The 13,495-nt window shown below is 37.9% G+C and overlaps 1 protein-coding gene across 2 annotated transcripts in view; it reads right to left on the bottom strand.

The window, feature by feature from the left end:
* Positions 1-13,495, bottom strand: part of DGKI (diacylglycerol kinase iota) — a 422,277-nt gene that overhangs the window by 157,973 nt on the left and 250,809 nt on the right. For both annotated transcript variants that reach the window (XM_087860802.1, XM_045792572.2), the window contains 3 exons: positions 13,064-13,126; positions 5,360-5,433; positions 3,811-3,922 (listed from right to left, as the gene is read on the bottom strand). In XM_087860802.1, coding sequence (XP_087716928.1) covers positions 3,811-3,922; positions 5,360-5,433; positions 13,064-13,126 — 249 coding nt within the window. The remainder of the gene's footprint in view (positions 1-3,810; positions 3,923-5,359; positions 5,434-13,063; positions 13,127-13,495) is intronic.

The following is a 13,495-nucleotide window of genomic DNA, read 5'->3' as shown; positions in this document are numbered from 1 at the left end:
GACTGACATTAAATGAATGAAAGCAGGGAGACATTTTAAATTACAAATATCACCTGGAATTTATAAAATTCCTATTAATTAGAGACCATCAGTATGACCTGTATTTCCCATACGCTGCATGGCCTTTCATGATTCAGCACCCCAAGTTACCTAGGATGACTTCCACTGTACCTGACTTACCAAGTATTTGTAAGCCTACCCAGATTTGAGGGGAGGGTACATAGACCCAAACTTGGAATGGCAAGTGTCCAAAAAACTCAAATCCATTTAAAACAACAGTCACCATCAGAAGATGATAGTGAATTGCTTATTCTGAAAACATAAATAAAAAGAATCTGTTATCCTGCTTTTCCTACACCAGTTATGTAACCAAGTAGCCAAATAATAGGTGAAACTAAAATATAGAAATAGTCCAGTTAATCAATGAAGAAGGACAGAATTAGAAGATCACTACTCTGCCAGCCCCTAATGATTGCTGGATCCAGACAATGCTCATCAAGGACTATCAGTCAAAAAAGGGAAACAACTAGATATTACCTATTCTCTTTTGGAAGAAGAAAGCACTTCCCACAAAGTAGATTTGGGGGGTGGGGGATGGAAGTGATGCATCTACATCCAACTATCAACTTAAAGGAAACACAAGAGCGGGGGCGCCTGGGTGGCTCAGTCCTTAAGCGTCTGCCTTCGGCTCAGGGCGTGATCCCGGCGTTATGGGATCGAGCCCCACATCAGGCTCCTCCGCTATGAGCCTGCTTCTTCCTCTCCCACTCCCCCTGCTTGTGTTCCCTCTCTCGCTGGCTGTCTCTATCTCTGTCAAATAAATAAATAAAATCTTTAAAAAAATAAATAAATAAAGGAAACACAAGAGAGAAGAGCACGGTAACTGACACCTTAGGAATATTATCAGCCCAATTCAAACTCAGGGAAACTTTACAGGATGAATAGCCTGGTTTCTTCAATAAATAAATGAAGAAAGTAAAGAGATGGGAAGGAACTTATAGATACATAAGAGTCATACCTATCAATTACAATGAATAAATTTTACTTGGATCCTGGTGCAAACTTGCAAGGCATAAGAAAACAAGGGACATTTGCAAGACAACTGGAAATTTGAACATTCAGTAAATAGTAATATTCAGATTCTACTGTCTTAATTTTTTCAGATATAAGGTATATAGTTGTGTTCATAAAAGAAGTCTTATCTTTTAAAAACACATTCAGAAATATTTATAAGTAACTGATACAATGCCTGAGATATGCTTCACATTAATATAAGGGAGGCTGTCATAGCTGGGGACAGATAGAAGATTCCCCATGAGTTGAACATTATGGAAGCTAGGTGATGGCATGTGAGGGTTCAATATTTTATTTTGTCTATTTTTATACTGGACTTTCCTCATAATAAATACTTACTTGAAAGTACACTTTACTAATCCCCCAGCGACCTTGGAATAAAGTCAAAACCTCTAGATGAATCCTGGAATCACTCCATGATCAGGTCCTTGCCTACCACCCTCACTTTTAACCTCCATAAAATGAATTCTAGTTCCCACAGAGGACTAGGATCCCTCATACTTCTGAGTGTATGTAAATTTCTCTTTCTACAGAAGGCCAAATCCTACTCTTCTTCTCCTGGCAAAATTCATTCACTCTGCCATATTTGCTCATGCCAACTACAGGCATCAGTCTCTCTGCTGTGTGGAAGACACACACTGGGGTGATGGATACCCACCACCTCCCACTCCTGGCTGGCATTCTGCCCTTCCTGCCCTCCTTCTTGCCCTGTGAGCCTGACCCACTTAAACTGTATCAGTAGCTGCCCTGTCGCCTGGCTTCTGGTTAAACTTCTCCAGAGGGAGGTACCAGCAGAAGATCTACAGGGCCACGAAGAGTAAGGCCACCATATCTAGGGCTCTGGCTCCCTCCTTGCCAGGTTGGCACTGGCTCACTGTTTCCACCTACCAAACACTACTCCTATCGTGTGGTCCTTCCCAAACAGTCCTTCTTCTGGTGCAGGTGACTGCTTCCTTACCTTTGCACCTTCAGCTTAGGAATACGCCACCATCCACCGTTCCCTCTCACAAACCTAGCTCACTATTTGTAGAATCCCTCCACAAACTCTCCTCTAGTTACCCAGTGTCAGTCTGCTATCTCTTTCCTGTCCAGACACCATGCAATTGTAAACAAAAATAACCCAAGCAAGACTATAAAAAGAACCTGACATAGATATGGGCTCAGAAGTTATAGAAGATGGAGAGTTAAAGAATATTTTATAGAGAAAAAGCATGTGCAATGGTCCTGTGGTGCAAAAGCAGCAAGAGACGTTCAAAGCTAAGCTTGACTTGAGAGGCTACTTGAGCTAGAAAGCAAAGAGGGCAGTGGAAAGGCTAGAGACTCAGAGAGAAACTCAATCTTGCAGGCCTACATTTTGATTTTGAGCCTGCGATCGATGGGGAAGTATCTAATATTCTCTTTGCCGCCCACCCCCCCCGCCCCCAGCCATCCTCAAGTCTAGGGGAAGGATCATCTTCTCTTCCACATTCCCTGACAGCCTTCTGTCACACAATCAGGAGTAGGAAGCTCTGGCACATTGGTAAACATTCAATAAATGTTCACTGAATCCATGAATAAATGAATGAATAAAACACATGTGGTCAGATTTGAGCCTTTTTTGTTGCTTTCAAGAATTCTTCCTTGCACACATCCTTCTTGAATTTGTTCCTACATTTGCTCTCAGCTGAGTCTCTGCCTGTGATTAGCATACAGACCTTTGGAGAGAAAGAGCTGTACGAGAGCTATGACCCCGAAAATTAGACCAACCCCAGACTAATCTTTGACACTTAACAATCATTTCATCCCAGAGAGGGCAGATTTCGTGAGCAGCAACAGCATCTCGGGTGATGAACATTCTTGCCACAAGAGGCTATTCTGTCTGATGTCAGTAACCTGAGGTGATTGAGGAAAAGTCAGTAGGAACCCACAAGATGAGTGACGAAGAGAGCTGTTTTGTCTTGGTTAGAGAAAGAAATACAACCTTCTCACCTTCAACCATAAGGGATAGCACAAACTAAGTGCTAACCATGGGTGGCAAGGAGAAGATTTCAATTTTTTAATTTGTTTTATAAACTGATAGTGTGGCCTGATTTACACCAGATAAGATGATAAGTATAAGTTTTAATTGGTTTCCACATCATTCAATACTAAGTTGAAACACATAGCTAAAACCTGCTTGAAATTGCCCTTACACTATAATTCACAATTTAACGCAAGCAAACACAATTAAAATGCAAAGGTGATCTCAACACTGTAGCAAATGAATATTCATCATTGTCACAGTAATGATGTCTTTCTTTATTCAGGAATTTTGTGATAATGGAGATATCCACCTCATTCTTAAGCAGGCAAGATAAAGAAGAATGAGAAGGACCACCTTCCTTTCTACCTAAACAAATGTAGGTCCTCAGTGCAACAAAAAGGTATCAAACGGCAAGGTTTCTGCATTAATGCTGAGATATGTCTAGGGCATAATGCTCCTTAATTTCCATTAAAATGTTGCATTTCATTCTGCTGGAAAATTAATCAGGAAAATTAACAAATAATATTTATTTTTGAAATTCAAACAATTGTGCATCAATTTCCTTGGTGATGTAAAGAATTATCTTCTGTTGTTTTCCCCAAGCAATTCTATACTGCATAAAGTTTATAAATTGGTAAAGTAGGAGAGAAAATTAAAGGCCAAAACCCAAAAATCTATGAGGTGAATAAAGTCTGGAACTAAAATTCATTTCAATAAAATATTGCATCGCTCACCAAAGAGGCCATAGTGAATCCAATGACTTCAATATAACCATCATCATGGCGCTGAGGTTCAAAATCATGGTGATCTCCTGGGTTCCCCCAGGGCATTGTGCCTGCACAATATCTGCAAGATAAGATGAAAAACAGAATTAAATTTATTCCATCACTCTCACGATTGTTATTAGGTATGACCTTACAGTGAGATCCGATGTGTATCTCACCTACGAACAGTTTTCTGTTCTCGGTGCATACCTTCCAATAGAAAAGAAAATAGACTTATCGTTTCCAAATATCCATCTGTGAAAATGGGTCACGATTTTATAACAAAAGCGTCTCATGGTGCCCAACTATCTCCTAACTCATTATTTATTAAGATTTCTCACTTGGTGATCCATCATGTCTGTTTTCTATGATATGCTGTGAATTACACATGGGCAGTTCCAGAACTTGGTCTTGGAGGAAGACATTAGATGCCAACAGAAAAGGGCTAGGAAACAGCTCTGGGTACACAGTGGTCATTACATGCATAACTAAGATAATAAATAACCACTGGGAAGGTAAGCAGAGAAAGGTAGCTGAGGAAGAGTGAGAAAGGTATGAGGAAAACATAAGAGATGAAGAAAAGGAAGGGGAAATAAAGGAAATTGGAAGAGGAATGGTGAGAGAGGGACCAAGAAGAAAAACAGAGGAAAAAATATTAAGAAGCGAATGTTTCCTGAGAAAATAATGCTTCCTGAGAATCTAGGTCTTTTATGGAATTAATGAAGGTGAATATCCTTCTGGAATAGGACTGTAGGTGACTATACTGAGCACTGCCAAAAGTAATCAGGAGACTATGTTTTCTTAGCCATAGATTTACATACAATTCTCATTTCAATTAAATTCAGTCTAAATAGAATTTATTTGCAGATTTTGTGTCTTGAGTTGTGTGGTCTGCAAATAACAAAGGGTCATAGATGCATCCCCTCCAGAATCTTGGCTTGGGAGCGTAGACTCTAATTTTGTACCACTGAGATAATGTGCTTATTTTGAGTCTAGTTAATCTTAAATATCCCTTTCTCCTGAGGTATATAATAGCACCAAAGAGAGTTGACATCCTGGCTAGAAAAAGCTACTCTAATTGATCCTATTTTTCAAAGCAATCATCTAGCAACAATTTTGAGTGAGTTCCATGCTAAAATCAGGTTGGATGGTTTCCTAACAGCTTTTGGGAATCTGAGAACAGGGATTTATTCAAGTCTATTATTCTTGGGAGGGAGAGGGAATCATTAAATGAGAATTATATTAAAATGTTCCAGTAAATAGGGGTGCCTGGGTTTCTTAACAATGGGTAAGTGTACACCATGCATGCCACGTCTCATAAAAAAAGCCACCCACCACAGAGAACACTAAACCAACTGAGGAGGAGAACAAAATGATCAGACCTGGAAACCCCGAATGAGCCAGTAAGATAACTTACTTTCACCGTTTGTACCCTGGACATTTTCTGTGATGAAAACCGAAAGCCTGAAGTCAAACAGAGTTTGCATCAAACCAGAGAAAAAGGATGAACAGAGCTTACCTGGGTATATTTAAAAATACTATACACTGGAACTTCAGTTCCTGAATCTTTGGAGTAAGATCTGTTCCATCACACTGCAACAATCAAAGCAGAAAAAGGGTTTTGAAGTAGTCACAAGTCTAATATATATATTATACATTATGTATACACACACGTATATGTGTATATAATATATATTATATATCATGGTCTTCCCCTTGCCCTCAACTCTGCTTGAGTGAATGCCTGTTACTATGACTGAATAAGTATTCTGATTATAACTTTGGCAGACCTAGGGTTCAGAGCATGGTTTAGTTTTTGTATAAAAACAAAGATGCTATTTGACCAAAATAATTTTTCTCTGGCTTCATAAGCAAAGGAATTACCATCATTCCTAACCTTGGAATAGTAGATATTTTGACTTGTAGCGTCAACCTTAAAAGATTTATGAACATTTAAAGGAATAAAAAGGCAACCTCAAGTTCAGGCAGTAGTGATCTCCCCCAGTTATCCAGGATAGTTATTTGCTTTCTGCAATCAATTTTTATTTTGAAAACACCAAACATAACATTTTGAAAACTGTTTAAAAGGAATATATACTGCAAGCTTTTAAAAAACTATTATAAATCAGTGGTATCTCCATTAGGGATTTGCTCTTACACATTTAATGTCTTACAGACTTAGACTGGTCTTCTGAGATAAACTGCTTTCCTGGACCTGGACGTGACCCTGGGCGTCTCAAGGGCTTCAGGCTGGCTTGGCCTCAATACCTCTGCTCTGAGCTTCCCTCACCAGTTAGCCCTTCCCTTGAGCATCCTCTGACTAATCAAAGAAAAGGCTTTCATTTCCCTTCCTCATTTCCCACTGGTGACAAAAGTCAAAAGAAGAAAACTCTAGTCACGACTATAGACTTCTCAGTGTCAAAGGTGTACTTTTGTATTTGCTCTCCCCAAACCCTCACCACAGAATTCCCCATTATCTTCTCTTTTGGAGAGCGGAGTAATGCATTCCCAAGTCCCCTGTGGATTTTTGAAGACTTCTTTAAAAAGAGTGTCCAGTCTAACAACAGTGCTTCTATTAGCATGATCATCTCATTGTTTTCCCAGCTCATCTGAATGCAGCCTAATTTTCATGAGCATGCTCCAAAAATTGTTTCCAGGAAATATTTTAGTCCTAAATAAACAAAATATTTTAAAATATTACTTAGAAGGGAATCAAATTCTAGATATTGATTGAAGGTGTTTTTACAATATCCTCAGACACAAAGAAAACATTGCAGTCTCCTGATTTAAGCGCTTGGAATGAGTTGTTAGATGACTATACCAAGGAAAATATCTTAAATTATCAAAACTGAGTGCTGAAAGTAACTAAAACTTTAAAAATAGGATGTGATAATTAATAGCATACAAAGCAGTATTGTTTACCTTACAGAAAAAAACTATAAAATTATTGTATTTAGAACAGAAATCTTTTTAAATTTTCTTTTTTATAATAATTTTTTATTATATTATGTTAGTCACCATACAGTACATCCCTAGTTTTCGATGTAAAGTTCCATGATTCATTACTTGCGTATAACACCTAGTGCACCATGCAATACGTGCCCTTCATACTTTTTCTTCCTAGGAAACATGTCAGTGATTCTGGGAATGTATCAAATTATAGAAAAGTACAATTTACCATGTATCATGCTTCACAAAGTTTTCTTACATATTACTGCCTTTAAGTTGTGTATGTCTTTAGAACAGCACCTGGGCAGCTCAGTTGGTTAAGCTTCTGCCTCTGGCTCAGGTCATGATCTCAGGGTCCTGGGATGGAGCCCTGAGTTAGGCTCCCTGCTCAGCTGGGAGCCTGCTTCTCCCTCCTCCCCTCAGCTCATGCTCTCTCTCTCTCTCTCACATAAATAAATAAAATCTGGGGAAAAAAGAACAGCAGCTTTCAACCTTCCTCCTATTTCAAACACATAAAGGAAAATATCTGCACATAAAATGTTCCTATACACAAGCTCACATATTGATAAATCATAAGAAGAAGAAAACATGGGAAGGAGAACAAATAATGCTATACATAGGATTTTGTTATTGTCCTATGCTTTTTTGATGCAGTAGTCATACAAACTACATTTATGTGAGAGACTAACTACTACCTCAGAAACACTGACTTCACCCTGTGGCAAAAATGAGATGGTCTGTTGTTACCTATACATTGAATCTCTCTAGCTAATCTTCTATCCTTTCCATCTCTCACTCAAAAAACATACAGTGATGTCCTTATAGAAATATCCTGTGTCCCTGTATGACACATCGCAATGGTCAGTAGTTGTTTCAAAGATGTGTCTTATTATGCCTGCTTTAAAACGAGGAAAGTAAACTCTTCTGGTAGGTTACATGATACCCCCAAAGCCATATACCTCATAAAGGTAGGAATGAATCCCGATTGTTTAGATTTTGTTACTAATGTTTTCTTTTTTTTCTCCTCACAAAAAAGATAGGATGACACAAACTAATTCACCTGGAGTCTTGCCTGTATTGGTTGATACCAAATCTTTCCTAGTTATCTGGCTGCCATTTTGGCCTCTTTGCAAGCTTCTTTTAATCCCGCTATATAGGCACCCATGAGTGAGATATTCTTCATTAGGGGGACTGCTAGACATGGGAGACAAACTGTCTAGTGGTTAGGGAGTATACAGAGTTTAATTTCACTGCAGCTGAAGTGAACAGTAAACGCCACTCAATATGGCGTTGACCCCTGGCCATTTCTCTCAATATGAAAAATACTGGAAAAGTAGGGCAAGTTTATTTTTGGTTGGGTTGCCAGCAGCTGAAGGAACAGGGAGGCTGCTGTTACTTAAATTTAATAACCATAATTTTATCAATAAAAGATCTTCGTAGTTCAGTGGACCACTGTCTTTCTTGCCTCCAGCTTTAAAAAGCAGTACTTCTACTTTCAAGAATCTCTACTACTAAAAGATGCTTGTTTTCACTGCTATTGCATGAGAACTGACCTCCTGAAAGTAAGGCCAAGGGTTATTGATACCAGTGGTAATGGCCTCTGTCTCTTTCAACTGAGTCAAGAGACTGATGTCTCACACGTGCTTTACTAGTTGGTGATTACAAATTTTTCTTATTAAAGTATAATTCACATACAGTGTTATTAGTTTCAGATGTAAAACATGATGATTCAACATCCCTGTGCATTACTCAGTGCTTATCCAGTGAAGTCATCATTTGTCTCCAAAACTATTTGTATCTATCTACACACACACACACACACACACACACACACACACACACACACACACATCCCATCCTCTTTATCCATTCATTTATTGATGCACACATGGGTTGCTTCCATATCTAGGCTCTTGTAAATAATGCTGCAATAAACATAGGGGTACATATATCTTTTTGAGTTTTCATTTTCTTTGGGTAAATACCCAGTAGTGGAATTACTGGATCGTATAGTATTTTTATTTTTAAATTTTTGAGGAATCCCCATACTGTTTTCCACAGTGTCTGTACCACTTTGGATTTCCACTAATAGTGCAGAAAGATTCCTTTTTTCTCCAAATCCTCACCAATACTTGTTATTTCTTGTCTTTTTGATTCTAGTCATTTTGACAAGTGTGAGGTAATACCTAGCTGTAGCTTTGATTTGCATTTCTCTGATGATTAGTGATGTTAAGTATCTTTTCATGTGGCCATCTGTACGTCTTTTTGGAAGAGTGTCTATTCAGGTCCTCTGAATTCATTTTTCAATTGGATTTTTGAAAAATTCATTTTTCAATTGGATTTTTGTGTGTGTTGTTGTGTAAATTCCTTGTATATTTTGGATATTAACCCCTTATCAGATATACCATTTGCAAGTATCTTCTCCCATTCAATAGGTTGCCTTTCTGTTTTGTTGATGGTTTCTTCTACTGTGTAGAAGCTTTTTATTTTGGTGTAGTCCCAGTAGTTTATTTTTGCTTTTGTTTCCTTTGCCTTAGGAGACATATCTAGAAAAATATTTCTATGGCCAATCTCAAAGAGATTACTGCCTATGTTTTCATCTAGGAGTTTTATAGTTTCATGTCTCATATTTAGGTCTTTAATCCATGTTGAATTTATTTTTGTGTATGGTATAAGAAAGTGGTCTTGTTTGACTCGTTTTCATGTAGATGTCCATTTTCCCCAGCACTATTTATTGAAGAGACAGTCTTCTCCCCATAGTATATTCTTGCCTCCTTTATCATAGATTAATTGACATACAAGCATGGGTTTATTTCTGGGTGCTCTATTCTGTTCCCTGGATCTGTGTGTCTATTTTTGTGCCAGTATGATATTGTTTTGATTACTACAGCTTGGTAGTATATCTTAAAATAAGGAATTGTGATAACTCCAGTTTTTCTTAAAAAAAAAAGATTTTATTTATTTGAGAGAGAAAGAGGTAGTGAGAGACAGCATGAGCTGGGGAGGAGGGACAAAGGGAGAGGGAGAAGCAGACTCCCCACTGAGCAGGGAGTCAGATGCCAGGCTTAATTCCAGGACCACCAGGATCATGACCTGAGCCAAAGGCAAATGCTTAACTGAATGAGCCACCCAGGTGCCTGTAGCTTTGTTCTTCTTTCTCAAGAAAGGCTATTTGGAGATTTTTGTGCTTCCACACAAATTTTAGTATTATTTGTTCTATGCTGTTGGCATTTTTGTAGGGACTGCATTAAATCCAAAGATTGCTTTGAGTTGTATGGACGTTTTAACAGTATTGGTTCTTCCAGTCCATGAGCGTGGAATATCTTTCCTTTTGTGCCATCTTCAATTTCTTTCATCAGTGTTTTAGAGTTTTCAGGTACAGGTCTTTCATTTCCTTAGGTGCAATTGTAAATGGGATTGTTTTCCTAATTTCTTCCTGCTACTTCATTATTAATGTATAGAAATGCAACAGATTTCTGTATATTAATTTTGTATCCTGTGACTTGACTAAATTCATTAATCAGTTCTAGTAGTTCTTTTTTTTCTTTGTGGACTCTTTAGGGTTTTCTATGTATATATAATGATGTTGTCTGCAAATAGTGACAGTTTTACTACTTCTTCACCAATATAAATGCCATATTTCTTTTTCTTGTCTGATCGCTGCAGCTAGGACTTCCTGTCCTATGTTGAATAAAAGTGAAGAGAATAGATATCCTTGTCTCGTTACTGATCTTAGAGGAGAAGTTCTGTTTTTCACCATTGAGTATGTTAGCTTTGGGTTTTTTGTATATAGCCTTCATTATGTTGAGGTATGTTCCCTCTAAGCCTACTTGTTGAGAGTTTTTATCATAAATGGATGTCGTACTTTGTCAAATGCTTTTCCTGCATCTATGAGATGATTACGTGATTTTTTTCCTTTCTCTTGTTAATGTGGTCTATAATGTTGATTGATCTGTGAATACTGAACCACTCTAGCATCCCTGGAATAAATCCCACATTACTGCGGTGAATAATTTTTTTTAATGTATTGTTGAATTCAGTTGCTAATATTTTGTTGAAGATTTTTGAATCTATGCTCAACAGAGATAGCAGCCTGTAGTTTTCTTTTTTTGTGGTGTCTTTGTCTGGTTTTGGTATGAGAGTAATGCTGGCCTCATAGAATGAATTCGGAAGCTTTCCTTCCTCAACTATTTTTTGGAATAGTTTGAGAATAGGTATTAATTCTTCTTCAAATGTTTGGTAGAATCCACACCCTGAAGCCATCTGGTCCTGGACTTTTGTTTGTCAGGAGTTTGGTTACTGATTCAATTTCATTGCCAATAATTGGTCTGTTCAAATTTTCTCTCTCTCTTCCCAATTCAGTTTTAGAAGTTTATATGTTTCTAGGAGTGTATCCATTTCTTCCAGGTTGTCCCATTTGTTGGCATATAATTTTTCACAATATTCTCTTAAAATCCTTTGTATATCTGTGGTGGTGTTATTATTCCTCCTCCTTCACTTCTAACTTTATTTACTTGAGCCCACGTTGTCTTTGTCTTGATGAATCTGGCTAAGGGTTTACCAATTTTGTTTCTCTTTTCCAAGAATGAGCTCCTGGCTTTATTGATCTTTTCTATTACTTTTTAAGTCTCTATTTCATTTATTTCTGCTCTAATCTTTACTATTTCCTTTCTTCTACTGGTTTTGGGCTTTGCTGTTCTTTTTCTAGCTCCTTTAGGTATAAGGTTAGGTTGCTTGAGATTTTCTTGTTTTTTTGAGATAGACCTGGCTTGCATTGCTATAAACTTCCCTCTTAGAACTGCTTTTGCTGCATGGTGATGACAAATTTTAATTTGTATCCTTCTCCTGCTTCTCTATACACCTATATATTTGTTTTCTGTATTTCCTTATAAGTATTGAGTGCTAACTGATTGCACCACTGGAGCTCCTTCTGTATTTCTGTATTTTAATGTATTTCTGTTGTTCTGTCCCCTCTCATCACATATTCTATTCTTTACCTATGCTATGATAAATTTAAGCATTTCTATATCCCATTCCTTCTTCCCCAAATATTTTTCTCTTTTTCTTTCTCCTTATCAATTATGTAAAACAGTCATGTTTGCTCCTTATTTTAACTTGGTTACTATAAGGAAACATTTTATGTCTTTCTTTTTTTTTTTTTTTTTAAAGATTTTATTTATTTATGTGACAGAGAGACAGCCAGCGAGAGAGGGAACACAGCAGGCGAGTGAGAGAGGAAGAAGCAGGCTCCCAGCGGAGGAGCCCGATGTGGGACTCGATCCCGGAATGCCGGGATCACGCCCTGAGCCGAAGGCAGACGCTTTAACGACTGCGCTACCCAGGCGCCCCAGCTCATCCTTATGTCTTTCTTAATAAATAATGATATGTCATCTTATTTTTATTTTTAAATATTTTATTTATTTATTTGAGAGAGAGAGAGAGGGAACGCATGCATGAGGAAGAGCAAAAGGGAAAGGGAGAGAATCCCAAGAAGACCCTGTCCTGGGCACAGAGCCCAACTGGAGCTCAATCCCATGATCCTGAGATCATGACCTGAGCAGAAACCAAGAGTCAGGCGCTTAACCAACTAAGCCACCCAGGTGCCCCTAATGACAAGCTATTTTAAAATATAGCCTCTAGAGAAAAGGTGACTTTCCCTCTCTCATGCCTCCAAAGAGTGTATGTCTGAAAACCTGGGATAGAAATGCAGGATGAAGTAGCAACAAAAACAAACCAACCAACCATTCAGTGGTGAAGAACCCTGGCCAGCCTACAGAGCAAATCATCACAAAAAAATAAAATGAACACATTTTTCCAAAATGGAGAGTCCTCAAGTAGCCCTGAAATAAAGATATTTGTTGGGTGAGCACCTATTTCTACATCAAGACCCAGCCCAACATCACTTCTTTGATGAGAATTTCCCTGGACTCACCACAGTCAGTTTCCATTTCCCTCTTTGTGCCACCACCATATTCCATACATAGTCAGCCGTATTAATTATAGTGTTACGTAATGACGTACATGCCTTTCTCTGTGATTGAACTGTGAGTTTCTTCAAAAGTGAAACTGTCTGTCCATCCCCAGCAATTAAGATAGTTGCCAACAGAGAGAGATATTCTCAGAAATGTTGGCAGAATGAACTACAGTAAATGATCTCTGGAATTAATGTAGCCCACTGATTAATGTAAGAATATAAAATGGTATTTGGCGTATGTTTTTCTGCAGCACGCATATTTATATTCAAATGAACTGAGTCAATACGTTCAATACTTACAACAACTTTAACATGTTTGGATAGATCTCTAGAACTTCTCTGTAGGAAATCAGAAAAAGCTGCCTATACCACAAGGAAATAAAGGGGGAAAAAAAAAACCAAACTTAATCACATGGTTATGCCAAATCTTTGCTTCTAAATTATTCAAAATATAAAGAAATTCATTTCTTACTAAACGCAAAGCAAAATGCAGTGGCTGTCAACCTGAAAACTCTCTTTGTTTTCAAACTATAACCTATAATAAAATTTAAGAACACAGTAGAAAAGTCAAAAAGTAGGTAATTCCAAGGGTCAGTTTGAAGATTTGTTTTGATGACATTTCCTGACCTCCTACTTGACCATAGGGTGCTGATACCATCTTTAACTTGCCACTAAGAATGCCTTGCTTCACCTGCTCCCCTTTTATTTCATTTCTCTCTATCCGGTGGTATA

Source organism: Ursus americanus, chromosome 3, assembly GCF_024610735.1.
Source record: "Ursus americanus isolate L20-20 chromosome 3, mUrsAme1.1.p, whole genome shotgun sequence".
NCBI lineage: Eukaryota > Metazoa > Chordata > Mammalia > Carnivora > Ursidae > Ursus > Ursus americanus.
This window is presented reverse-complemented; position numbering and strand designations above follow the sequence as displayed.